The sequence below is a fragment of the Biomphalaria glabrata genome, chromosome 2 (assembly GCF_947242115.1).
Source record: "Biomphalaria glabrata chromosome 2, xgBioGlab47.1, whole genome shotgun sequence".
In the NCBI taxonomy this organism is placed as follows: domain Eukaryota; kingdom Metazoa; phylum Mollusca; class Gastropoda; family Planorbidae; genus Biomphalaria; species Biomphalaria glabrata.
This window is the reverse complement of record NC_074712.1, coordinates 28,879,932-28,906,748: the sequence shown is the minus strand read 5'-3', so window position 1 is coordinate 28,906,748 and position 26,817 is coordinate 28,879,932. Positions and strand designations below refer to the sequence as shown.

Sequence of the window (26,817 nt, the reverse complement as noted above, 5' to 3'; positions counted from 1 at the left end):
TGATTGCAGCTTATCTGTGATGCGATAAACTACTGGATATAGAAAGCACAGGAGTTTTGATTTTTTAAAAACAGTCTTTTGGGGAGGCAGCCTGTCAAAGGGATATAACTAGGAGCTTCAATTTTTGAAAGCTAAAAAAAAAAATCTGTCAATGGGGTTGTGCTTGTTGCATTGCTTTAGGCTACATTCATGGGAAATGAACAACTTATCAGCACTTGAAGTTCACTACCACAGGTAACGCATTTGTTGTGTTCAGAAAAAAATAATAAAAGAAACAAAGTTGGCCTATTTAATTAACAAAATAAACTTTTTCAAATTTAATAAAAAACAACAACTTTAAAATGACTGTATAAATGTTGAAAACATCATTCCAAAGAATTGAGAACTGAAGGTATTTTTACTTTCTCAATAGAACAAGAAAGCATACAGGCCTCCCTCCATAGACACTAATTGCACAAGTGTTTTTCAATGCAGAGTAGAACAAAGTCTGACATTCTGTTCAAGTGTGTAATAATAATGTAGAACACTGGTGAAATAAGATTAAATGCAATACAAAACAGTGGGTGAAGATGTCATAAAACATCAGTACAGTGAAGATGTCATAAAACATCAGTACAGTGAAGATGTAATAAAACATCAGTACCGTGAAGATGTAATAAAACATCAGTACAGTGAAGATGTAAAAAAACATCAGGACAGTGAAGATGTAATAAAACATCAGTACAGTGAAGATGTAATAAAACATCAGTACAGTGAAGATGTAATAAAACATCAGTACAGTGAAGATGTAATAAAACATCAGTACGGTGAAGATGTAATAAAACATCAGTACAGTGAAGATGTAATAAAACATCAGGACAGTGAAGATGTAATAAAACATCAGGACAGTGAAGATGTAATAAAACATCAGGACAGTGAAGATGTAATAAAACATCAGGACAGTGAAGATGTAATAAAACATCAGGACAGTGAAGATGTAATAAAACATCAGGACAGCATGCAGTACTTGAAATGCACCATATCATATGAAATTGATAAATACATAGGCTTCTCAAAAATCCCATTTTCTTTATAGGAAATGCAAAATTGTTATTATATAAATCTCTTTAGCAACAAATCAATTTTTGATGTTTGTTACAAAATGTGAATGATGAAAAAAAAATATATAAAAAGAAAAAAAAAATCTATTTAGTTGTTTTAAACTTTGAGTTAACAAAAATTGAAACATATGTAAAAAAAATATAATTGTAAAGCAAAGAAGACATTATCAAGGAAATGAGAGAATGCAAACTACATAGATACAACATAGGCAGTAATCCTAAAGTGTTCATTGTATTAGGTAATACAAACCTTCATATGCATTTACTTACATTAGCATTTGGAAAAAAACAACATTTTTACTATAGTACATTTTAGTATTTCTTAAACATTGTACTATAGAAAACAAAAAGAATTGATATGTTGTTTAAAAAAGCTTGTTATTTAATAATTTGTCAAATCAAATTATAATTCTGCAAATTCTTTTGTTCTTAGATTTAAAAAAAAAAAAAAAAAAAAAAAAAAAAGTAATTTAATTTCATGACTATCATTTTCTTAATTGTTGCAAAAAAAAACATGGAATGTCTTCTTAATTGTGTAATATAACAGAAGGAGTTAAGTCTGATAGTTCATCACTTTCTAGAGATTCAAGCTCTGAGGCATGAGATTGTTGGGATACTTCAAATTGAATACATGTGTCTCCAACAAAATATTCAACTGTACAATTAACGCTGGTCTGAGAATGGTCTTGGTCTTGTCTGGGCACATCGCTAACAGAGTCACTGTCCTCTGACTCTGAGCTCTGGTTGTCTAGCGTAGAAAACAATTGGGACAAGTACCGCTTGCAGATCTCTGACAGCGGTTTCACTTTGTCCCCAGAGTTATGTGTACTTCCAACATCCTCTGTTTTTAAAATCTGAGTTTCTACAACCTGTTTGCAGTTGATTGCTTGTGATGAACAACACGTGGAAGAAGAGCTTGCACCTGGATTGGTTAAATCCTTGCTCTCTTTGCAAATATCCAATGACTCAACTTTTACACTGGACGTAATATCTGCATTGACTTGACCACAATCTGATTCATAAGTCATTTCTTGTTTCACTTCATCCTCTCTGTTTGACCTCATAACTAGAACTTGTTTTGAATCACTCTGGTTTGTGAGACACTTAACTCCTAATGAAACAGGCAAGGCCTGGGCTTTTTCATTATCAACATTTAACAGCTGAGCATGAGGCACAGGACATGCTGCTGGATGAGGTTCTGGCTTTACTTTAGCCTGGACACTGCTGATTGAGGGCAACAGGAGAAGTGTACTGTTAGCGTGTGTGTTAATGAATGCAGGACTGGACAAAGAGCTGGAAATATTGTTCTGTGTCATGGTAGTACTAGATGTTGATATTGAAGTATGGGACTGAAGGCTTGGAACTTTACCCACTGAGACAGGTACAACATGGAGTTTTAAGTCATTGAGAGTATCCTTTCCTACCCCACACATTACTAGGGCATGGCTTTTACCCAAGCCAGCCCCTAAACTATTCCCTTGCCCATCTGGTTGTGTTTGGGACTGGAAATTGTAAGAAGTGTTTAGCAAAACTGGCGTGTTAAGGCCTGCCACAGGAGACAGAGTCAATGTGTTGGAAGGCAGGGGTGATGTTATCAGAATTTTAGAATTGGCATTTGGGCCCGAAGCTTCAGAATTGTTCAATGAAGAAAGTATAGAGTACACATTAGCCTGAAATAATGCTCCTTGGCTGGTATTATTTGCAGCAACCAATGGCTGTCCATGTAGTTTTCTATCTGAATTTTCCTGTTCCTTAAAAGCATCTTTCAGTGAGCTGGAATTTTCTAGTACCAAGGGAATTTCACTTGTTCTTGTTGTTTGCAAAGCTGCTGGTTTCAAATTTCTTTCAATAACAACATGCTTATCAGAGGTTGCTTTGACAGTGGTGTCAGGCACAGTGGCAGATTCCTCTAGAAACTTTTGTTCAGCATCACCACACCTAGGCATAGCAAAATATTTGTTTTTTGTTGGCTGAGTCTGAATCAGGTCTTTAGTTTTTCCTTTCATTATGACTTTGGCCTCTGCATTGGGTTTGATGCTTGATCCACTGAATAATCCTTTTATTGTGGAGTTGATGCATGATCCACTAAATAATCCTTTAGCTTCAGACACCACTAATTTACCCTCGGATGGGATTGGTGTTCCCACTGTTGCCTCCTTGAAGACAGTTTGTTTCCAGTTAGACTGTAGGTTCTCAACAGTTTTGATCTGTGTTCCCTGTTTTATAAATAAACGACGGATTGGGGTAGCTGGACCATGGGTTTCATTTCCAGGGTTATCAATTTGAGCATCACCCTCAGAAGAGACCTTTAAAGTCTCTGCTATTTCAACCTCAACTTCTTCTTGACTGGAATTGTCTGTTTGAGAGTGTCCAGACCTTCCATTTTTCTCAGCATTATCAAGTCTTGTGGCAGCCTCTAACAACAGTAGACAAGAAGACATCAGAGGCTCCGTAGATGCAGACGTCGTGACAAGTATTTCTGTAGGCTCAGCAGACTTGTCATTTTTGGATGAGTTACGCTTTGACCTTCTGCATAATATTTTGGGTGATCCACTTCGGAGTACAGAGACTGTGGAGGGTAATGTGCTTGAGACAATATTCAAAGGCTTCTTCTTGGAGCCCTTTTTGGTTCCACTTGAGAAATCAAGCATGGACTCATCACTAGATACTTTTCTTTTTCTTGCTATGTTAGTCTTATCAAATTTATCAGATGGTAAACAGTGCAGCTTTGCGTCTGGTATGTCTATGACTAGGCTAATATTGTCTACCAGATCAGTTTCTACTTTCTGGCCAATAACTTTCTTATCTTTTTTATCATTGAGTACTTGTGCTTCATCCATCCCAGCGCTGCTCATGGCAGCTGAGGCCAGCTGATCTAGGTTTGAGATCAAAAGACTTTTATCTGACTCTGGGTCATCTGGAGCACTTAGGATTTCTTTGTGAAGCATGATGGATCCAACACCTTGCCGCAGAACAATAGTTTTCTCTGTTAAAGTTAAAAAAAAAAAGGAATTTTAAAATATGTTTATTGTTTTACTTTGCTGTTCCAGTTTTAACTTAATTGTTTTTTTTGCCCGAGAATCCTTAGGAAATGATACATGCGAAAACTGTAACCAATTGAGGAGTTATAAATTGCTAGACTATATTTGGTATTACTATGAAATTGTGATTGTTAAATGCTTAAAACATATATTCTATATTGACTTTCTATTCTAAAGAAATGATTTCAGGTTTTAGTTGTGAAGTAATAGAATACTGAATTCAAAGTGAGGCACTGTTCACAAACACTTCCATTTCCTGACTTCACATGTTATGCAAGTAGGTCATACTTTTGACATGATATTTCTCCAACACCCGTTCCTGCATCAAGTTGAAACTTTGCACAGTCAGAGTTATTTTTAGTACAGTAAGTCATCCATTAATGAGGGGTCTGTTTAATAACAACTTGAAGTTACGACGGACTTTCACGAATAACCATTAATTCTGTTTATTTCCAATATATAGGACCAAATTTCAAGTGATTTTTTTTTATTTCAAAGAAAACTTGGAGCAGTGGCAGCACAGTGGTGTGTTGTGTATCATTGGGTGGGCTGAGACAGATCATCTCGGAAATGTAATTACTCTTTCTCACACCGTACATACACATGAGAACTTAGTTGTTGTTTTTTTTTACAATTTTCCTATTAAAACATATCCCATCAACATGGCTGACTAAAGACAAATTGGATTTAATTTCTATGAGCAACAATTTATATTTTTTCTCAAAAAAAACAAAAAAAAACAAACAATGTTGTGTCAGCTATGTATGCTTTATTCTTTATATATTTCACCTGGTACTCTTAAGGTCACCTCTGAGTCCACCATGCTCTAATGGGTAACTGATGTTAGTTGGGGGAAAAGTAAAGGCGGTTGGTCATTGTGATGGTTACATGACACCCTCCTTAACCGTGGACCACAGAAATAGATGATCTTTACATCATCTTGGTTATAAGGTCTGATAGGGAAACTTTTTTTTTTTAATTATATCCATGGGTTGCTAATAAAAGTGATTTATTTTTTGAGCTAATGTTTTTTGTATCTTTTCTGTTATGTGGCCCACGACACGAGTGATGGAAATTAAAATGAACCACTGGCCAAAAAAGGGTTCACATCACTGATTTATGTAATTAATAATTGAATAAAACATTATTACATGTACCTAATTTTGCTATTACTTAATTTCATAACATAGAACCGAACCCAAACCCTCACTTTAGACCTGACCGAACCGACCCGAACTATACTTGTCATTGAGCTGAACCAAACCCCAAACTTAAATCTGACTGAACTGAGCATAACCTTTAAAAGATGGATTCGATTCTCATCTCTTTAATTATCTTGTTCATAAATTTTTTAAACTGTTGCTGTCAGAGCTGATAATAAGATCTAACCACATAATTTGCAAAAGGGAAATTACTTTAAATACTATCATTTCACCCTTGATACACAATGCTGATGTAAACTATATATTTTGCTTCAAAAAAAATCTTCAGTTAATACTGACTAAACAAGATAAAGGTAGTTAAAGCATAGACAGCCTAAAGTTTACTTACGGGTCTTATCAGGCCCAGCAGAGTAATCATGATCGTGATGGAGGCCATACTCTTCTTCAGGTATTTCCATCTTGACATTTAACTTTTGAACAATTACCTTGCATTAAAATATAGAGAGTTAAATGTTAAAACTGCATGATAAAGAGCTGAACAGAAAACTATAATGTTCTTTTTAGTCTAACTTAGCAATAATTTGAAATTCTAAGAGAAAAATTAATAGAAAATTATTAGCTTATATTTTAAATTGTTAGATATTATTTATATTTAATTAAATAAAAATGCCTACAAATTTTAAGGCAATTGGTGAGATACTCTGGTTGATAAGTCAGATACAAAGCCACGTTTTACAAAGTAATTATTGCTAACCCTGCAGATTCTTGCATGCATCAGCTTCTACTACAGCTGGTTATAAATGTTTATTAAAACCCTCAAAAACAAATAATAAACTCATTTTGTCATAGTACAGTCCTATAACAAATGTGTGTGATTCTCTTATATCTTCATCCAGAATGTTTCCCCTTGCTTTACAAAAATGAAAATAATAAAAGGTGCAAAAGAGCAACACTAAAGGCTATAGAGAAATTTAGAAGGTTGGAACAATCTAATAAACTAGTGACAGAGAAATAGGACAAAAAAAAGAACAAAAGAAGCAAAGAAGTCTGATCCAAATTACTAATGAACTAGTCTCAAAACACCATCTGCCCCAGAATAGAGAAAAAAATTACCAGATTTTCAAACATAACTCCTGGAATTAACCTCAATTAAAATACAAATACATCATTAAAATACATTAAATAAACAAGAGCCTAACAGAGGAATCAAATACACTGGAGCTCATAGTAGGTGTGCTAGAAACAGCTATCCATATATACACAGATGGATAAGACTTCAGAGCCACCAAATGCTGGTCTAGATGTCCTCCTAGTCTTTCCTGAAAATAAGCACCTATCATAAGTGCACACTGTGGCAATTACTGCTCAAACTTCCAGGAGAAAATCAAAGTTATTACTATAGGATTTCAGAAAGCTGAAAACAAGCTCTATGACAGAACCAAAGCACCACCAGATATTGTTGTCTTTACAGATTCTCAATCCACTCTTCAAGCAGCAACACCTCATCTACCACCCCAAGAGAGTTGACAAAACTAATCATGATAATCCATCATATAATAATACAATTTAAGTCACATTACAACGAATCCCTGGCCACAGTCATTATGGGAAATGAAAAGGCTGATAGGCCATCAAAAGCAGGGTCATCCATGGAACAATCAGACAGACCAGTAAACTACCTCACTCTCAAGTCAATGTTAGCCAGCAATCACAAAGAGGAGTGGCTCAACCAATAGGCATCAGGAAGCACAGGCAGAGCTATGTACAAAGAAATGACCACACCAAACAAACTGGATAATATCAATTTCTTCCCCCACAAAGAGCAATCTTCCAACCAGTGGCGTAACTAGCAATGTGCGGAAGGTGCGGGCCGCATGGGGCATCATGTGGTGAGGGCCATCAAACTAAGGATAAACTTTCTCAGTAGAAACAACACATTGTACATATATGAAAAAACACAAACTACTGTATTTGAAATTAAATTTTGGTCGCTGTATGAACTAAAATAATGGACAAGTAAGTCTACCTTCAAAAACATGGATTGCCTATTTGAGACTGCGCACTTCAACATTAAAAACATTCTTAACTAATAGTCGGGACGACATCACTGAGGCCATTCTACCTTTGCCAAAAGCATGTAAAAGATCTGGCAATTAGCAGACCTCAAAGACATATTGGCCACAAGAAAAAAAATGACAGACGAAAAAGGTAAAGATTCTGTAATAACGCACAAGAAAAAGCTATGGATGGAAATCATTCCTCCTTCTTTCTGGTATCTTGTTTTGCTAAATTGATTTTTTGGGGCAAAGTAGCAATACTTAAACAATAAATACACATTCGTTTGGGAAAAAAAATTACTTTTCTCTGTTGGGGGAAGGAGGGGGGCATCATCACGAGCTGCCGCACTGGGCATCATATACCCTAGCTACACCACTGCTTCCAACTAAGAAAAGGACACATCTTTAAATTATCTTTGGAACAGAATAAATCCCAATCACCCATCCTTCTATGGACATTGTGACCACCCATCCCTCTATGGACATTGTGATCACCCATCCCTCTATGGACATTGTGACCACCCAACCCTCTTGGAACATTGTGACCACCCATCCCTCTAGGAACATTGTGACCACCCTTATGAGACTGTGAATCATATCCTATTGGAACATCCCCTTTTAATCCACCTTAGGAGGACAATACTACGACTACAGCCCAACATAACTAACACTCTGCATGCCAGTGCTGAACAACTGAAAAACAAAACATCATTTCATGCTTTTTTTTCCTAGGCCCAGTCAACAAAATAGCTGACAGTTCAGCAGCAAAAAGCTGGTGAGAAAAAGAAGATGAAAGAATAAAAGTTGGCTACAATCTTTTTATAAGGCGCAGTGGCTGAGCGGTAAAATGCTTGGTTCCAAACCAGGGGTCCCGGGTTCGAATCCTGCTGAAGACTGGGATTTTTTATTATGGGATCTTTTGGGCGCCTCTAAGTCCACCTATCTCTAATGGATACCTGACATTAGTTGGGGAAAAGTAAAGGGTGGTTGGTCGTTGTGTTGACCACATGACACCCTTGTTAACCGTGGGCCACAGAAACAGTACTTTTTTACAATCTTTTTAGGAGTGAAAATTATCTGCTTAACAAGTCATCATCATTATTTATTTTCAAAACCCTTTAGCACACGAGGCATCAACACACAAGCACCATTTCATTCTGTCATATACTGAAACCTTAAACTCTTTCCAATATAGCAATCAGCATCTGTCTCTACACTGTTGGATCCATTTTATGGATGTCTTAGTTAATTCTTCTGCCCTCATTGGAAGTATTTGTCCAACTTTTATCTTCTTGAATTCTACTGCAGCGGCTATTCTTCTTGTAAGTTCTCTGAGATAGTGATTGGCTAAAAAGAGTCACAATATTTGTAGCAAATTTTTGTTTTAGAAAGTTTCAAGCTTCATGCCCTTTGCAGTTTGATTTTTTTCTAGCTTTCTGAAGCATACAGGACACTAATCACATCAATTTTGAGATCTTCATGGTCAGACTTAACTGATAGATTTTCATAATCTTCTTAGCATATCTAAGTCAAGACTTTCTTTCCCTCTTCTATATATGACTTCTTTGAAGCAGTCTAAATGGGATGCAGTACTATTCATTACCATTTAAATGACCAAGCCTTCATAAGGGCTTTAAATGTATTTATCTGATCACCTGCCCAATCTCATTCAGAGAATAGCAGATATTAGATGATCTTGGCTGCTCATGCTTATAAAATGTAATTTTAGAACTAGACAGTGGCTCTTTAAAAAGCTACAGTCCTTGCTTTGGATGCTTCTGGGTGACAAAGAAAAAAATATTTACTTTATCTTCATGAGACCAGTCAGACTCTGACTCGGAGACACATTCTTCACTGGAGGCAGAATCCATTGGTCCAGTTTGTGGCTCATCACAAGCAATCTTTTCATAAGACTTCTCACACTGCTCTTTGGCTTCTAGAAATGCAATGAAAAATGTTTTCAATAAATTTAAAGAACAAAATTGTTCTTATTATCTAAATCATAATGACTTTTAAAATGTTTTCTTAAATATTTTTAATTTATTTTTATTTAAAATTATCAAAGAGCTTTTCTTTTTTAAGAAAAAAAAAAAAGCTAAACAAATATGAATAAAAATAACTTACTTCTAGATTTGGCTTTCTTTCTAAAAATACTCTGTTGGTCACTGCTGTGCAAGAATCTGTAAGTTCTGCAAGCATTGCGTCCTTTGCGCTCCAGAGCACTGGTCAGCTCAACTACATCATGAAGACTGTGTAGTGCACATCTAAAATTAGCTTTCCATCGCTTAGGTTCTGGTGGATCTCCTTCTCTATAGATACCTAAAGAGACAAACCATCCTTTTTAGAAAATTGGTGCATCAAGTGACAAAGAGCTTAGCTATGAAAACAAACATGTACTTATAGCTATATACTTTAGGCTATTGTCTTGGGACATATTTACAGTGTTATTGTTGTTTATTTTGTGAATGTCTGTGTCCAAACAAACAGTGACACAAAAATTACAGACCTGTATGTCTAGCCCATCTTTCAAACACATCACCATCTGTCTCAAGATTCCATCCTAACCGAGAGGCATGACGCCACGAGATTTGAAAAACTCCTTGGTGTCTATTGGTCCACTTTAATCCAAAGACATTTCCTAAGTCCAGTAACTCCATCAGCCAAGGGCGCATTCTTTGTCTATCAATGGGACGTACCGGTCGGCGAAGCTTTCCAGTTTCAGCATTGTCAATCAAAGGAAACTTGTATCCAATCTGTAAAGGAACAACCTTTTTACCAGAGGTTCCAGGTGTAGATATTGTAGAAACAGTTATCACTTCAATACTGTTGGCAGTATCTAAATCCTGACAAAAAAAAAAGGTACATGTACATATTAATCCGATTTGAAACTGACTTTCAAATTACAAAAAGATTTCATGACTCAAAGAAGTGATAAAACAAGCATTCAGGATAGAATAAGCTGAACAAACATTTTACACATGACCAATGTGTTCAAGGCAAATTAGCATCATCTATTTGTGATACCTTTCTGCCAATATTAAATTTGTACTACGTATTAAAATTAAAATAAATTGTAAACTAATCATAAGTGTTCACTACAAATATAATTCAGCTTTATAAATGTGTGTGTACAAGAGGTGCAATAAATACAACCTAAAACACAATATCATTTTTTTTTAATTATTTTAATCTCAATAACCATTATAGACTATATTTAGTCAAAAGTCTTCTTCTTGTTGTTGAAGGTGCTAATTCATTGGTGGTGCTGAGAAGTGCTAAAATTGTAGACCTTTTCTTGAGATGTTAGATGTTGCAAGAAGTTACTGTGACGTGCCGGGAATTCTATCATGTATATCTCTAGATCTCAATGCTATCTTAGAGATTCAATAAATGAAGATCCTTTTAAATCAATTACAGAACTTTAATTCAAAACTTGTAAGTGCAAGAATAGATATAATATATACAGAAATAAAACTGTATCAGAGGAATAACTTCGTTCAAAGCTCAATAATAAAATATATTCAGATTGCTACTTAGATCTAATAAAATACAAGACTTTTCTTTACAAATTCTAACTCAAAACTAAAATATATCCTCTCTATGAAATTTACATCATGACTGAAGGTACTCAATGGCGCCTTTTCTAACCTCCAATTTTTTACACTTGGCTTAACCAACAAAATCATTTTCTTCAACTAATTAAATAATTTCCTGTCAAGTATAATACATGGCATACAAGATGTCTGCTTACATCATGGGAAATTCCTATAGTTGACACGTGCTTTACAGGCATAGATATATTAAATTATTTAATATTTTAAATTGATACGTGACATAATACCCCCCGTTCTCTTTTATCATTTTGTATGATAAATAAAAAATGCGTACATATATAAAGGCAACATAATAAACATGAAATGTCATAATTCTGAGACCTGATAAATAATTACAATATTGCATGAAAATCATTTGGGTAATAGTACTAAATGTGAAACAAATTGCAATATATATGTGAAGCAAAATTAAAATTATAATTGTATGTCATGTATCTGTAATAGCATTATAATAGAAAATTATATATGCAATAATATTAGACATGAAACAAATTACAATACATTTAAATGAAAATCCAAATTACTATTACATGTAATTGAAGTAAGATGTTTGAAAACAAACAAAGTAATTGGTTAGATACATCTGGATAGTGTCCTTCCTTGATGAGTTTGAATGATAGTGGAGCGAGTGTCACACAATTTGGTATAAAACATATGTCGAATGAAAATGTGAAGTCTGAAACCATTTCTGAGTTGCCATTTTGGTTATGCGTGTGTGCTTTCTAAACTTGTAGAAAAGGCCTCTCAGTTTGTGAAGATGTCTCCATGCCATAATCAATTCACAAAAATTGTCTGTATGAAAAATGTGTTTGTTCTGCAAAAATAAGAACTGTCCGGTGCCGAAACTCAATTTTCTCTTAGACCACCATTGACGCTGTAAAATGTTTGGAGCAGAATACTGTGAATTTGACTGGTCAACAAAGCAATGTGTAAATAGTTCATTTGTTTCTTTCTGAAAATCTGTCCATTGAATAGATGAAGGATGAGAGTGTGTAATGATAATGTTACTGCCTTCTGAGTTGGCTGCAATGATGAGAACTGGCAATGTGTCAGGAACTTTATGTGGTGGCATGTCATTTAGTATGATGACCTTGTTATTGTGAGTTTGATTAGGTGTTGATAAGGTAACTTCTTCCAGTTCAGAAATGGGTGCTAAGCATGTAGAATGTTCAAAAACATCTTCTTGTAATTTCTCACATTCCTGTATTGATGTAAAAATTGTATCAGTAGCAGAGTCAGGTTGAAATGTTTTCTTTCTGTCTGGTGTATCTGAAGTTGACTAGAGATCAAATTCTTTGGTATCTGCTTCTGGTTAATGAGACTTATCTTGATTGTAGCAGGAATTGTCAATACTTATCAGAGTATTGGTAACTATTGATAAACATGTTATTTTGTTTAAGTCCTGAGGTATGGAGTCATTATTAGTGGTTAGGGATGGGCAAGTAGTAGGTAGGGATGGACATGTAGTGGCAGGTAGGGATGGACATGTAGTAGATAGGGATGTCCTTGTAGATTTGGTTAGGTCAGAAGGCATTGATTCATTTTTGTCTGTGCTAACTTTGTAATCTGGTTTATTCTTTGTTTCAATTAACTTTGTTTCTTCTTAATATTGGCCATTTGACAAACTGGACAATTATTCACATATTTCTTGACATCTTCTGTTATAGTAGGCCGGTAATATTCTTGAGAAATTCTCCTTTTAGTACTCTTTACACTCATGTGTTCGATTCCGAGAAAATCATGCTTGTCTTCAATAATGCCTTTTTTGTACTTGTGTGGTACGAACATTAGTACGATCAATTGTTTTATGCTTGTTGCAATTAGTCTTCTTGAGAAATCAATCTTTGAAATATAGTTCAGTGTCTAGGTCTCAATTCATGTTCGATTGGGCCTTTTGGTACATTCTTGTTAATGTTATATCATTCTTTTGTTCATTTTTAATTTCTGTATCATACAAGTCTAGTCATTCTCTTTTCATTTCTTCTAATTCTTTTCTTTGCTTTTCGAAGTCTTCGTGATCAGATCTACTCTTCAAACTCTTGTGTAATTGGTTCTCCAGACCAGGTGCATAATTCCTGTGGAGGAATACCAAGTTTTCTTTTTCAAGTTACAACCTCTGTCAGTAGTTTTATATTTGAAGACATGATGCAATGTTCTTTTGCGTGATGAATAAATAAGCTTGAGTTAATGTACAAATCTTGTAAAGTTAATAATGATGCTGTGTCACACAAACAAACTTTAAATAGACAGTGAAATATTGCGTAGTTATGCCGTATTAGGCAAAGAAACTGTGGTGATTATGTTTGTATATAGGATTGTAAACTGCAGTTGATACAACCTGGGTTATAGGATTCAAGGAATTCTATGTTTATTTATTAATTTTACTATTTTTTATTGGTCCATTGGTTGGGACAGAGTGATGGCCCCTGAGCTTTGTGATTGTTGACAGGGGACCGGAGTTTTTGTGATAGCATAGTAGGAGCCATTGTAAGGCACTTCTGATAGTTAATGTATAATTAGGAAATCAGCTTTGTTGGCGTTATCTACAGTTATAATTTATTTCTATTGCTTCATTAAATATTTCTTATTTCTAATGCATCCCTGGTGTTTCTTGAAGTATTGCATACGTAATGTATCCATGTCAAAGTCATAGAGGCTATTTTACAGTAGAAGTACTACTGGAGTCATGGAGATGTAACATAGACCAATTGTGCCGTATCAGGCTAACAAAGTAGACATATTATGTTGATATGCTGTATCAGGCTAACAAAGTAGAGATATTATGTTGATATACCGTATTAGGCTAACAAAGTAGAGATATAATATGTTGATATGCTGTATCAGGCTAATGAGCTTTCTTTCTCAGTAGAGGTGCTACTGGAGATAATAAATTGTAGTAATTGAATACTTTTCTCTTGTAGATCTAGTAGTGTCGTGTTATTAGACTAACTTTCTAGTAGAAAGGTTTCTACTTATGAATGGCAGTTAAATAATACTGTTCTTATCTACTGAGCTGATAATATGCATGTAGATCTAGAGAGTCGAGATGATAGACTCTATCTTAGACCTATACTTTAGATTTGATATCAATAAAACGATGTGTAAATGACCTTATGACACAGTAGATCTTTGATTCCAATTTGAAGAATTTTGTTCTGTAAATTGAAGAAAATGAGAAAAATTTTCTGTAGAATCTTTAATGATCTTTCATGATGATCTTTTCTGAATTTGAGTAGGTACTAGAATATAGCACAACTTGGCTCTTGAATATCTTTATGAGATTTAATATAATGATAATTCTTGACTTCAAACCTAAAGAACTTTAAATTCCAAAACTGGGAATCATACGAATATAATATATGGTACAGAAACAAAACTATCAGATGAACAACTTCGTTCAAAGCTCAATAACAACATATATTCAGAAAATATTATGTTTTCAATGTCATTGTTTTTATGCTCATTAAATCCTATGCCAAATGGGAGTTGACCACTTAATGAGGTTTGTGGAATATGGCCTTCAACAGAATGAATTACACACATACTAAAAGTTGTGATGGCATGGAGGTCAATACTAGGAAAGCAGAAACAGGGATGTCCTTCAATAGCTAGGCTCCACACTTTCATGGTGGACCTCAGAGCAGTGGACACCAGGTGGGAAGAGGCTTCAGACATTGCAAGTGACAGTGACAAATCATTTGGAGACAGCTTCACTCTCAATGCGGCGAACAGCACGGAAGGATTTAAGTCTATATCTAAGTAATTGTAAGACTTTTTGGTCTCTGATATACAAGAAAATATTATGTTTTCAATGTCATTGTTTTTATAAATTAAAATACAGATAATATAAAAAAATAATCCACTTACCATATTATTTATGCCCAACCATTTGACAAACAGGCCACCTGGAAAGCATTTAAATATGTATGAATTTTTTTTTAATAAACTAAATTGGCAACTTGTAATGCAGATTGTAAAGTAGTGAAACCAGACATACAGCTTCAATTAATTAAAATTCAATCTAATTATCATTTCAAACAATTATTTCTTTAAATATTCCAAAAGGAGTTCTGCAGAGGCGTATCTCATGTTCAGATAATTTAAATGATATGTTGTATCTTCGTATATGAGCATATTTTGTTTTTTAGCAATGACATTTAAAACTATTATCAAAACCCTCAAAGCTTCTTGCATTAAACAAATAAAGTTCCCTTTCAGACCTAGTGGTCTTTTGGGCAGATGACGTAAAGGTCATCTGTTTCTGTGGCCTCAAAGCTTCATGCATTATATATTTATATTAGTTTAATTTTGACATCATCATGTAAAACTGTTCAAAGGTTTTATTGAAGTTCAGTATTAATAAAATAATTAGCCTTCTACAAGGGTTTAGATTGATTAATTTCTGGAGCTAAAATATTATCAACGTCAAAGTAGATGCACATGTAGAAACAACAGATGTCAAGAAATTTTAAAAACAAAATACACCTCACATCCAAATTATAATAAAACATTGCATCTTTCTGTCTTATAGTCACTACTATTAACTTGAACTAACTTTCATCAGCCATCAACTCATATTTATAACCCAATTGTCTTATTCCTGGTTACACTAGAATCTATTCAGCCAATCTGAACAATCACACACACTCCATAACTAATATAATACTAAAGTTCTTTTTTTTTTAAATAAAAAAATATTTATGGCCCAACAAAAAAAATAATTTTCTAGTAAGATTTTGGTCTGCTCCTGAAAATGTTTGCCCATCATTAGAGAAATTGTAGATCTCCATTATATTAAATCTATTCTAAATCTATCATACTGATGCTCTAACTTAACTCTTTCAGTGCAACGTTACTCTCAGCGACTAACTTCACTAGCGCTGGTGAGTGTGGCGTTACTCTCATCAAGTAACTTGGTGTTATATATATAATATTTTTTTTATATAAATGCTAAACTTTTTATTTCTCTCTTTTTTATTTTCCCAATATGAGAGTAATTGTTCTTTGTTTTAGTAGCCAATTGAATGCAGGACCAACAAGTTTATCATATATTTCCTTTTTCTTTACACAGTTTAAAATTAATTCAAATTTTTTTAAATTTAGAATTTATCTTTTATAATACTTTAGTAGCCCCTTAATTTTCCTATAAAATAAAATTGAATATAATATATGTTCTATTTTCTAATAAAATATTTAAAAAGTTATATATGATACCACTCAAAGAATGAACAAAATCTGCAAAGAATCTTACATTATTATACATTTGTTCCTGGACTAGTTATGTGTACTTAATATATATATATTATTCTATATATATATTTTATATATATTAAGCTATCATGTTTTAATTTATAATGCCAGATCAATGATGATTATCATCATAATAAATTTATAAATTAAATACTAAAATAGATTACTACATCAGTAGATAGATCTAAAAGAATACAGCTCTAGAGATAATAGATCGAGATCTACTCTGGAATCTAATAATCTAGATTGTCTACAGTAGTAAATAGTATGTACACTCCAGACAAAATTATATCGACTCTATTATGTTTTGTAAAATGTTTTACATGTTTCGGATGTTCCTTCAGAGTTGAAGATAGTTTACTTCCTAGTCCAAACCTCCCCTAGGACGGCGGGGGATGGGAGCGGGCAGGGTTTGAACCTGAGACCATCCATAAATCTGAACGACAGTCCAGCGCGCTAACCGCACGACCAGGCAGCCATCCATAATAGATATTTATTTTATAGACTCTACTACTCCTCTAGAGATAACAACTAGAGTCTAGATCTAATCTAGATTTAGACTAGACAGATACTAGATGATTAAGATCTAGTGTAGGTGATAGTAGTAATTAGTAAAATCTTTAGAATCTAAAACCAAGTCACAGTAACTGAGTAAGTCTTAGACTTATTAGAGTCTTGATCTATTAAAATTTCTTAATAAGAAACACAAGAGTCAAGAAAAACGAATCTAGTCTAGATCTACTACTATCTTATAAGTATCTACTGATCATTATCTAGTCCTAGACCTAGGTCCTAGAATACTATTCTAGATCAAGATCATTGAAGATGTTTACTAATCACTAATCTATTCTAGACTAGAAATCCATTTATTATATTATAAATTCAGATTTAAGAGTAAGATCCATTCTGTATTCAGATTTATAGATCTAATACTAAAGCTAAAACAGATATAGTCAATACAGACTAGAGATCTAGATCTAGCTAGTCAGTAGTTTAGTAGACTCTCTCTCTACTGTCTCTAGCTTCTGACACTGACCAAGTTTCTGTGACAAAACGAAAGTGAAACTAGGTTAAATCATCCCAGTGATTAATTTAGTCATTTTAAGTAAAGTTAACGCTTTTAACTATTCTGGATGACAATGTTTACCAAAATCCTTACCACTATGAGAAAAATACGCTAAATATATTAAGAATATTAGAAGATATCCGTCTTTAAAAAAATAATAATTTTCAGCTTCTCGTTCATTACGGAAGTACCGATTACGCATTTCTATCAAGGGAACACAATCCAAAAATCACAAAGAGTTCTAGTATAAGTCTATGGTCTAGATATTTTCATCGCAAAGCTTCGTACAGATGGCGCTGTAGACATATTTTAATGTGATCGTTTTAATAGATCGAATGTGGAAGTTCTTGTTCTACAAATATAAAATCTATATAGATCCTGATCTATACGCTACGGTTTAAATTGTTGGTAACCTTTACCTATCCCTTAGTCTGTGAGACCGTTGGGGCACAATGCAAGATCTGCTAACCGTTTTTCTCAATCTTTTATGTTGTTTTCTCATCGCTTTCTCTGTCTGCTTCTTTTTTATTTTCCTGGTACTTTTCCCTGAATATATGTTTAATATGTCGGTAACACCCTTAAAACGGCCCGCATAATAACGCTACCCCACCCCAATACAATTTTCTAGCCCTTAAATTCGATGTCCTTTTTCTTTTGTCTTTTTCATTCTACAAACCAAGAGCCCGCAAACACTAACTATAGAAAATGCGCAAACATCTATTTTTGTATCACGTATTGGATAGAAAGAAAAAAAAATACTTTAAAAAAAAAGTTTACAAAGACAGTTTGAGTGGAAACACAAACTCAAAATCGGCCCCCGAAGTAGTCCACCAATGTAGACTAGGTAAAAAGGCAGGTTTCAATATTTTCAGAAAGAATATCAGAATGAAATGCAAATGACAGAGAATTTAAGAATGGAGAAAGAAGGTTGACAGATCTTATGTGGTGCCCCAATGTTCCAGCAGACCAAGGGACATGGGCGTTCGCAGGGGAGTGCAAGTTGGGGCACTTGCTCCCCCCTGGATTCTGAGTTGCCTAATTCTAGCCAATTTGTGCACCATCAATAACGTGCATGTATGTGTTTGGATTCTGAGAAGTCAAAATGTAGCACCAATTGTTGACACTTACAAATCTATGTACGCTTGCAATTCTTTGCATTATAAAGGGAGTGAAATATTATATGGCTAGTTAGTCGCGCCGATTGTTTTCATTTAGACATAAGTAGATTTATTATTACATTTAGCTAAGGCCTAGAATATGATTTTTTTTTTTGGTTTGGGGGGGGGGGTTGCATTGGAGGATAAATCCTTGTCAGCTGTCTTTCAATATGATAAATTTTAAAATTTCTTTGAACAAGAGTGAAGAATGAAGTAATCTTATGAAATGTATTTACCTCTTGCGGAGTTGCGGTCGGTGTTAGCGCTTGATAACATAGCAGGTTAAACAAGTGCACCAGGTTACGATGGCAGAGGATATACAAAAGTTTTTTACCATCGTCCGAGTCCAAACGGAGCATTGGCAACAGCAAGGAACAAAAAACAAAACAAAAAATGTGAGCATCATCCCAATGAATTCGCTGCATTATCTTGGTATTTTGTTGATGAAACAGCAGATATCTCAGGTCCTGTCTTTGGGCATTCTGTTTGTTGATGGCGATTGTATTCGAGAAGACTTTATTGTTTAGGTACCCGATGTTCAGAGACGCACTGCCTGTGTCTAGTGTCGTTATCAAAGAATACATTATGGACTAACTACTTGGCTAAGGCTACGATGGCTGCACGTGAATGTACATATTCAGAACTGGGTTCAGGCAAGGATTCGTGAAAAATATTCAAAAGCAGCATTTGTTCGTTGCGCTTCTTATCTTATCTTATATAATACAGACTTCTCACAGACTTAACCTTGTTATCAATAACCCAAATGACGTTTCAGTTATGCGTAGTGCTGTTAGTGTCATCAAGAAGACTATTTCTTCTGTAACAGTCCCTAGTGAGAGCGTTGGTACTAAATTGACCTCTTTTGTGTGAGATACAATTCACTGAGAAATACGAATCCATTCACGCTTTTAGTCACAACTTTGAGACGATCTTTGAGTGTTTCGCAGATCTTAAAATAACGTCTGCAAGTGAAACCAAACAAACTGCACATGTTCGCTTTAATCTTGTTTCTAATTGGTCTTTTCATTATCGTCAATTATTCATCTGTTCTTGAACCAGTTTCCCAGATTTTCCAGTCTGTCAAACTTAACAAAGTGGCCTCTCAACAGCAGATCAGCGGTCTCATTGTTCCCCTTTCAGACCTTGCTTGTAAAGGTCATCTGTTTCTATGGCCCACGGTTAACGAGGGTGTCATGTGGCCAGCACAACGACCAACCGCCTTTACTTTCCCCAACTAATTTCATGTACCCACTAGAGCTGGGTGGACTCAAGCGCCCAAAGAATTAAAAATCGCAGTCTTTACGTACCAGGATTCGAACTCGGGACCCCGAATCAAAAGCCTAGCGCTTTATCGCCCAGCCACAGCGCCCCATTGACACTGGTCTCATTAACTTAATCAAAATTAATTTGACCATGCTGTGGAATACTTCAGGGATGGCATGCCAAGTAAGGCGAGACTGTTGGCAGAAAAAATAGTTTTGAGTTGGTGCTGCCGAGAATTTGCAGTCGACAGACACACCAAGCAAAAACCATATTTTGCCACATCAAGGGCAAGCCTAACCATGACCACCGGTGGTCGATTAAGATTTTCTTTTCGCCGTCTAGGTCTGTCCTCGGCAGCGGAATTTCTTTTGACCTCATATGTGTATCCGCAGCCTCGATGTCTCATTCTGAAGCCGCATGCAACCAAGTGCTCTCTTTTAAGTCAGCTAAGGCAAGTTGGCGTCTAAGCTGTTCTTTAAAGCATTTCCATGAGGCCTGTATATGAAATTGTTTTGTTTTTTTTTAAATTTAAAACTGCTAACCGTGTTAATTAATTATTGTTTGTCTAAAGGCCAATCAGAAATATTAAATATCTTCCCCTACTACACTCTAATATGTATAACTGACCAAATATGTACAAATCACCATACTTTAAACTTTAAAGGTCTGAAACTTGTAAAATTTTAAGTGGCGCATCTAAATTAGAAAAATAAAATGGCGCACGTTACTACATATCCTAAAACATCAGATCATCAGATGAACTAAATCACCCTAATAAATATGCAGTCTTAGCTCGCGCTAATTACTGATGAGTATTTAATTATTTCACATTGTAAATATCCTGATATCCTCATTAGAGGAGTCGATTAGGCCAACAGAGAAGCAAAACAGAATCCCACGTTCAACCCGTTAGAAATCCTCTTTAACCACCGAATCCATTAAATTGCACTGGCGTGGATGGAAGAAAGCCCCAACAAACTGTCACTATCCACACATTGTTCTTCAAGGGCTGTTTTAAGGGCGGACAACTGCAAAGATGATGTTGTACAGAAGGAGGAATATGGGGGTGTTTCCCCAGAGTGCTCGACCTCCAACCTCGCCTTTAACTCGAGCATCTTAGGATATGAACCATTAGTAATATACTAGCAAAAGGATGTAAAAAAAAAGCTAGTACTGCTTGGATCTTTCCTAGACAGAACAATTCTTATCTCATAAAATACAGACGTTAATTCAAAAAAGAAGATGATTACGTCCTAATCGTCATGCATCTAGTTATACATGTTAACCAAAGACTTAAATTCTACAAAGCCATTGGTTTTCCTGGCTGGCTATTTGTTCAGATAGGCCGATGAAGGCAAGCTTCCGTGGGCATAAAGTTTCAAAAGTTTTCAAATCTTCAAATTATTTTTTTTTTAAATTAATTCTTTTCGTTGTAAACTACTATGGTCTATCTGAGATGAACTCCTATTGAAAAATCAGAGCAAAAAGAACTCAATCCTCCCGTAGTGCTCTGGCAAGAAACTGGGCCGTTCGGCGTAATGCCTCGTAGCAACCATACAAGTCGAGTGACTGCTCAGACACGTCCCCCCTTAGCTATCGGAGCTGAGGACACTCGGACAAGACGTGCGACACTGTTTCGACGCTCTCTCCACAGTGACGGCATCGGGAGTCATAGTTCGGGGGGAACCGTGCAAAGTATGCCCCAACAGGACAATATTCCGTCCTACACTGTGCAATGATTGCTTGTTCTGACTGCCTTAACCGCCAACACGGAACGTCACGATCTGGGTGACGCATACGCTGCCACACACTACGTGCTCTGTCGGATTCCTCCCAGGACTTTAACCACTTCTCATGTATGAGTGCTTGGATTTCTGCCGTTGCTTGTAAAAAAGTGTTTGGTACTTCGAGGTGTGTGGCTGCCAAAGCTCCCTCTCGTGCAAGGGTGTCTGCCGTTTCATTGCCCCTCACGTCGCAATGTGAGGTTGCCCACTGCGTAAAAACGACAGCTCCAATGGCTCGGCGGATGTTATCTGCGGAGCCGACTGCCTCTTCTATTACGGGCGACCCCCCCCCCCCCTCCGCCACCCATAGCTAGGAGACTGAAGCGAGAGTCGGTGAATAGCACTACAGAAGTTGCGCTAGATTCATGTTGGGTCATTCGGGCTCTAATAGCCTCTAATGCCCGAGTTATCCCTGTTAATTCCGCGTCCATGGAACATGCAGAGAGCCGATCTGGTTCTGTCCGGTCGGGGTAGACCTCATACCCAGATCTATCGGAGTCCCTCAATACCGACCCATCGGTAAAGCAGAAAATGGCATCTGATGGGTAGCACTTTAGAGTAGCTCATGCCAATTTTTGAAGTATGGCAGGTGTTAATCGCCACTTGGTGGTTCCCTTCTTCCCTATAAGGGACAGTTGTGCTCGGTCGAGTGATTCGAGGGCTGTTTTACTAGCGTGTACTTGAATTGTATAGATGTACTCAATTTGCGATCTAACTGCCCCTAAGTACATTGTGCGTAGCATGTCAGCTTTGACACCCCACTTTGTGCTGGCCAGCTTTCTGAGTAGCGCTAACTTTTCCGAGGCTTTTCTTTCGACTTCCTGGGCGTGCTGGAGCATTGACAGTTTTCTATCCAGGGTCACCCCTAGATATTTTGGCGTATTTTCACGTTGGAGTCGCAGCCCACCGAGTTGAAGCTCGAAGCTTCCTATGTCGTCCAGGACCTGAAATTAAGTGTTGAATTCTAAATTTGCAGTTATGAGAGTAAGGTCAGGTCTGGATTGGCTGCCATTACCAGTATGGAATAATGTTGGGGGAGTATGTTTATTTTTTAAGCAAAAGAGATTTGTGCTATTGAGCAACTCATGTAATTTATGTCCTGAAATCGCCCGCGATGACATTTGAGAAATGATATTTGTACTGTCGATGAGGTGGTACTGGAACGGCGAGACTATGGTCTATCAGAATATGACCAAACATTAATTCTGTTTTGCCTTTCAAACCGAAGACACTGTATGGGGTTTCTTCAGTTGCTAGATTAGGAAAGTGAATTTTTGGTGTGCTTTTTTTGTTGTTGAGAATCATGTCTTTGAAAAACACCAAAAGGGTTTTAATCTATTTCCTGATTGAATTCTGATTAATATAACTGATATGGTACATATGTATTGTGGGTCAATTTGATATGTGCGACTTAGTTGCCAATAAAGAATCGAGGGCTCGAGTTCAATCCCAACTCAAACTATACATCTGGAAAACATTCTCCACCCTACCCCTCAATCCTAATGTCTACAAAAAAGTATTGGGCCATAGTCCAAAGTATGCTGAGCATTCTATACAAATAGTCAATAGGCTACAACAAAAAAGTCTGGACAATTAATTGTGCATTCTTATAAGGTCGTTGCTGGTTAATTATTTTTAGATTTAACAGGGATATCAATCTGTGCTATGAAATTAAGTTAAAATAGCAACAGAAAAAAAGGAATAAAATTATTAGGCTTACATAAATACATCAGATTTTTATGAATGACTTAATGCGTTTAGGCTCTAATGAAAAACTAGCCTATGAACCTACCTATCAATACAAAATAATATTTAGCCCTTAAATCTTTGATTTGAAAGGCAAAACAGAATTAATGTTTAGTCATATTCTAATAGGCCATAGTGGTTACACTTGTAATCTTATTTGATATTTGTATATCAGTAATGCCTAACCCTATTTGCCCTCTGGTGGCTAAATACATTTGTGACACGTAGGCCTATGTTACGGCCATATCACATAAATGCAACTTAGTCGTTTTGTTATGCACTATGGAAAGATGTTTGGAGGATATAGCCCCCAGGCCGTAGGTTAAGCATCACTTGTAAATATCCATGATTTTTCAAAATGACCACAATTTTTTAAAATAGCAACTTTTTCTTACTTTGTGGATGTCTGTGTATTTTAAAACTTATATGTCTTATATGTTATTTTAAAATAAAAAAAATGAAAGCATATTGTTATGACTTTGCCATGCGCACCACCATCCAGGCTAGTGCAGAGATGCGCACTTCTAGTAACCAAACTAGAACAGGATGTTGACATGAAGAGACTAACGATTTCCGCCCAAGGAGAGAGCCAATATGGAGATGCTGTACTCAAGGCAGATGCCCTTTGTGTTTGTCATGTCTCTATGTAAATAAACGTCTATGTCCTCGTTGAGTTGCCTCACTTAAGTTATTACAATATCAAAGCTATCTAGTACTTGTAATCCAAGTAAAATAATTACTATACAATTGAGTCATTGTCACACACAATTGCTTCTCAACAAAATCTAGGTAATATTTGGTTTGGATATTTATATTACTTGTGTTGGTGTGTATGTGGGCTGAAAGTGGACTGTTTCACTTTTTAAGCATTCTCTGTGCCAGTAGTACAGGGATACAGTTTGTTGAATGTGTGCTTGTCACTGTGATCAATATTAGGAGTGGCCAAAAATACAATTAACTATTGTCTTCCTGCAAGAAAATGTATAATTTAATATTGTTTTTTATAACTAATTCCAAACTTTTATCCTATAGAACAAAATTAGTTGCTTGGATATAGTTTTAGTAATGTAAATACATTTAAAAAAACAACAATGTCCACATCTCAAAATTCTATGACAAAAACACAACAACTTTAAAGACTGCATAATTCTTAAATTTAAGTTATTAACATCAGAACCAGTATGAGGAATATATTCTTTTATTCAATGGTCAACAACATTTAGATAAAAGAGGAAATCTGGAGTAAGTTCAAACTGTAGATGAGACTCAACAATGACCTCATGACTTCTGTTTATAAAGCTAACTTACAGAAGGGTGCACCACAAATCACAGTGTCAAAAACAGAGAAAACAAACTGAGACAATATGAAAATTTAGGCAAAACATCAAGCAATAGACTAAAGACAGTAAACAATGGAGAATGAAGATAGCAACAAAAGAGCAAGACACACATTAAAAAATGTCTGAGAAATTGAATAACAAACAATTTCTTTTGTTAAAATATTTTAGATACGGAGATTTATTTACAAAATACAAATAAACATTTAACATTTTAAAAAATTTACAAATATGAGACGAATCTGTGGACTTCATTTTTATTTGATTAGGTTTTTTTTATTAAGACATTTTATTTATGTATTTTTTATTGCTTTGGCACAACATAATAATTAATACTGAATTCATGTTTATTTTTTCAAAGTATAAAGAAAATAAATGTTCTTTGCCTTATGGTTTAGGTGGCAGATACTTCTCAGCTTCACTGTTACTATAACTATCAATTGTGGACTTGATCCATGGTAAAAAGACTTTCACATTTGCATACACACCAGGAGCTCCTGGCTGAGCGCAGCCAGCACCCCAAGAGGTAATACCAAACACAGTGTAGGCATCTAGAGTCAGAAAATAAAATAAGACATTTAGTTAATTGAAACATTGTAGTGTAACTAGTATTACACTATTTCCTTTCAGCCCTATGTTGCACTCTTTATGTATATAGCCGTCTGGTTAAATAGTGCAGCAATTTCATGCATGTGTGATATTAACAGAAACCTGGCACAAAAAAGAAAGATAGTTGCCATTTGAAAATGTAAATTGTAATTTTTCAGGTACATTCAATTCTAAAGTTAAAATACACTAGTGGTTACAATTGTTTTCATGTCTGTGACCACCATTGGACAACAGCTTAGTCTGCATAGAATCTGGAAAAATATGCAGGTTGCATACGCATGTGAAACACTGCACTCATCCTTAATCTTCAGAATTGAAGACATTCCCATTTTTATTATTATTATGTCTTTGATCAAAGTAGATCAATTGTCAAGCTAAACAGAATATACATTGATATAATATGTTAATGACAAAAAACGTTTAGCAACAATGTCAAGGTAAAAACAATAATAAGTAGACACTAGATATAGTAGTTTAATCTAATAATAATGATGTATTATTATTTTTTATGGCTGATTTTAAAAAATTCAGATAGATATATAACATGCTTGTTTCATGTGTTTTAGATACACAAGTCAATATCTCATTTTCAATCTTCTTTGCATTGAAGTAGTCTAGCAGTACCAGGAAAAAAAGAGAATGTGCAGACCATTAGCTGGATGAGATAATAAGGATGGCATAAAAATTAATTGTTGAAACAAATAGATTTCTTGCGATCCAGCAAAATTCAGGATCTAACAATTTAACATAATGGATTTATATTTCAATTAAAAAATTTTAAAATATATTTTTTTTAAAGGACTTTTTATCAAAAGGAGATGACTGCAGACACCCAGAATTCAATGAATCTATAGCAAGACAAAAGGAAGAGTTCTTTAAACTAATAAGATGTTGAATGGATCAAGGATAGCTGTAAAAGAACTTACTTTGGAAATTACAAACTAAAGGTCCTCCACTGTCACCATCACAAGTATCAATACCACCCTCCCTGTAGCCAGCACATATCATTCTGTCAGTATATGATCTTTCTGTGTAGTGGTTATTGTAAAGCTTGTAGCATTCTTTCTGATCAATGATGGGCACTTTAGCAGATTTTAGAATGTCAGGATAGATCTTGGCTAGAATAAACAAGCAAAATTAAAAAAATATTTAAAAAAAAACAACTACAAAAGCTTATCTAAGGGAAAGAACTCTGAACTTTCAACTGTATCTCAATAATTTTGAAGCTATTTCCCTTATTCAATATCAATCAAAATAATTATATACCAATAATTAATTGACTAATTAATTAATTTTTTTATTGATTCATTTTTTCTTAGGTATATAATTGTTTAATAAAGTTTCAACTTAACCAGAGAATGGGTGTGGAAAAAATAATAAGTCCAATTATCTAAGGGGACCAAACCCTAAATATTTAGCCATATCTGTGAATACTGAAGGATTAATTTCCCTGGCTGGTATCAAACAAAATAATGAATTAACAGTAATTATTGGATAATTGTTTTTAAGATTTATCAATCATGTCTTATCTATGCCAATGAATAATTGTGCAAAGTTTCAACTTGATTCAAGACTGGGTGTGGAAGAAATAGTGTGTACAAACTTTTGTAACAAGCAAAATATAAAAATC

The 26,817-nt window shown here is 35.1% G+C and overlaps 2 protein-coding genes across 4 annotated transcripts in view; both read right to left on the bottom strand.

The window, feature by feature from the left end:
* Nucleotides 1-275: 275 nt before the first annotated feature.
* Nucleotides 276-17,528, bottom strand: LOC106064756 (uncharacterized). Of its 2 annotated transcripts, none has more exons than XM_056019897.1 (7): nucleotides 17,385-17,528; nucleotides 14,843-14,880; nucleotides 9,868-10,204; nucleotides 9,486-9,680; nucleotides 9,167-9,297; nucleotides 5,693-5,789; nucleotides 276-4,086 (listed from the first exon to the last, which is right to left on the bottom strand). In XM_056019897.1, the coding sequence occupies exons 1-7, from the start codon at nucleotides 17,491-17,493 to the stop codon at nucleotides 1,628-1,630; spliced, it is 3,366 nt and encodes a 1,121-aa protein (XP_055875872.1). In that variant the 5' UTR covers nucleotides 17,494-17,528; the 3' UTR covers nucleotides 276-1,627. The 2 variants fall into 2 exon arrangements, with proteins under 2 accessions (XP_055875872.1, XP_055875873.1); XM_056019898.1 differs by lacking the exon at nucleotides 17,385-17,528 and adding an exon at nucleotides 16,549-16,838.
* Nucleotides 17,529-24,423: 6,895 nt separating this feature from the next.
* The window catches only part of LOC106064757 (atrial natriuretic peptide-converting enzyme-like), a 50,027-nt gene continuing 47,633 nt past the window's right edge, over nucleotides 24,424-26,817 (bottom strand). For both annotated transcript variants that reach the window (XM_056019896.1, XM_013223377.2), the window contains 2 exons: nucleotides 26,114-26,305; nucleotides 24,424-25,129 (listed from right to left, as the gene is read on the bottom strand). In XM_056019896.1, coding sequence (XP_055875871.1) covers nucleotides 24,966-25,129; nucleotides 26,114-26,305 — 356 coding nt within the window. In that variant the 3' untranslated portion in view covers nucleotides 24,424-24,965. The remainder of the gene's footprint in view (nucleotides 25,130-26,113; nucleotides 26,306-26,817) is intronic.

Coding starts and splice junctions, on each gene's coding strand:
- LOC106064756 (XM_056019897.1), bottom strand. CDS start 17,493: ATGCGTAATCGGTACTTCCGTAATGAACGAGAAGCTGAAAATTATTAT. Junction 9,681..9,867: donor AAGATGGGCTAGACATACAG/GTCTGTAATTTT, acceptor TTGTCTCTTTAG/GTATCTATAGAGAAGGAGAT. Junction 4,087..5,692: donor TGCTGGGCCTGATAAGACCC/GTAAGTAAACTT, acceptor TAACTTTAACAG/AGAAAACTATTGTTCTGCGG.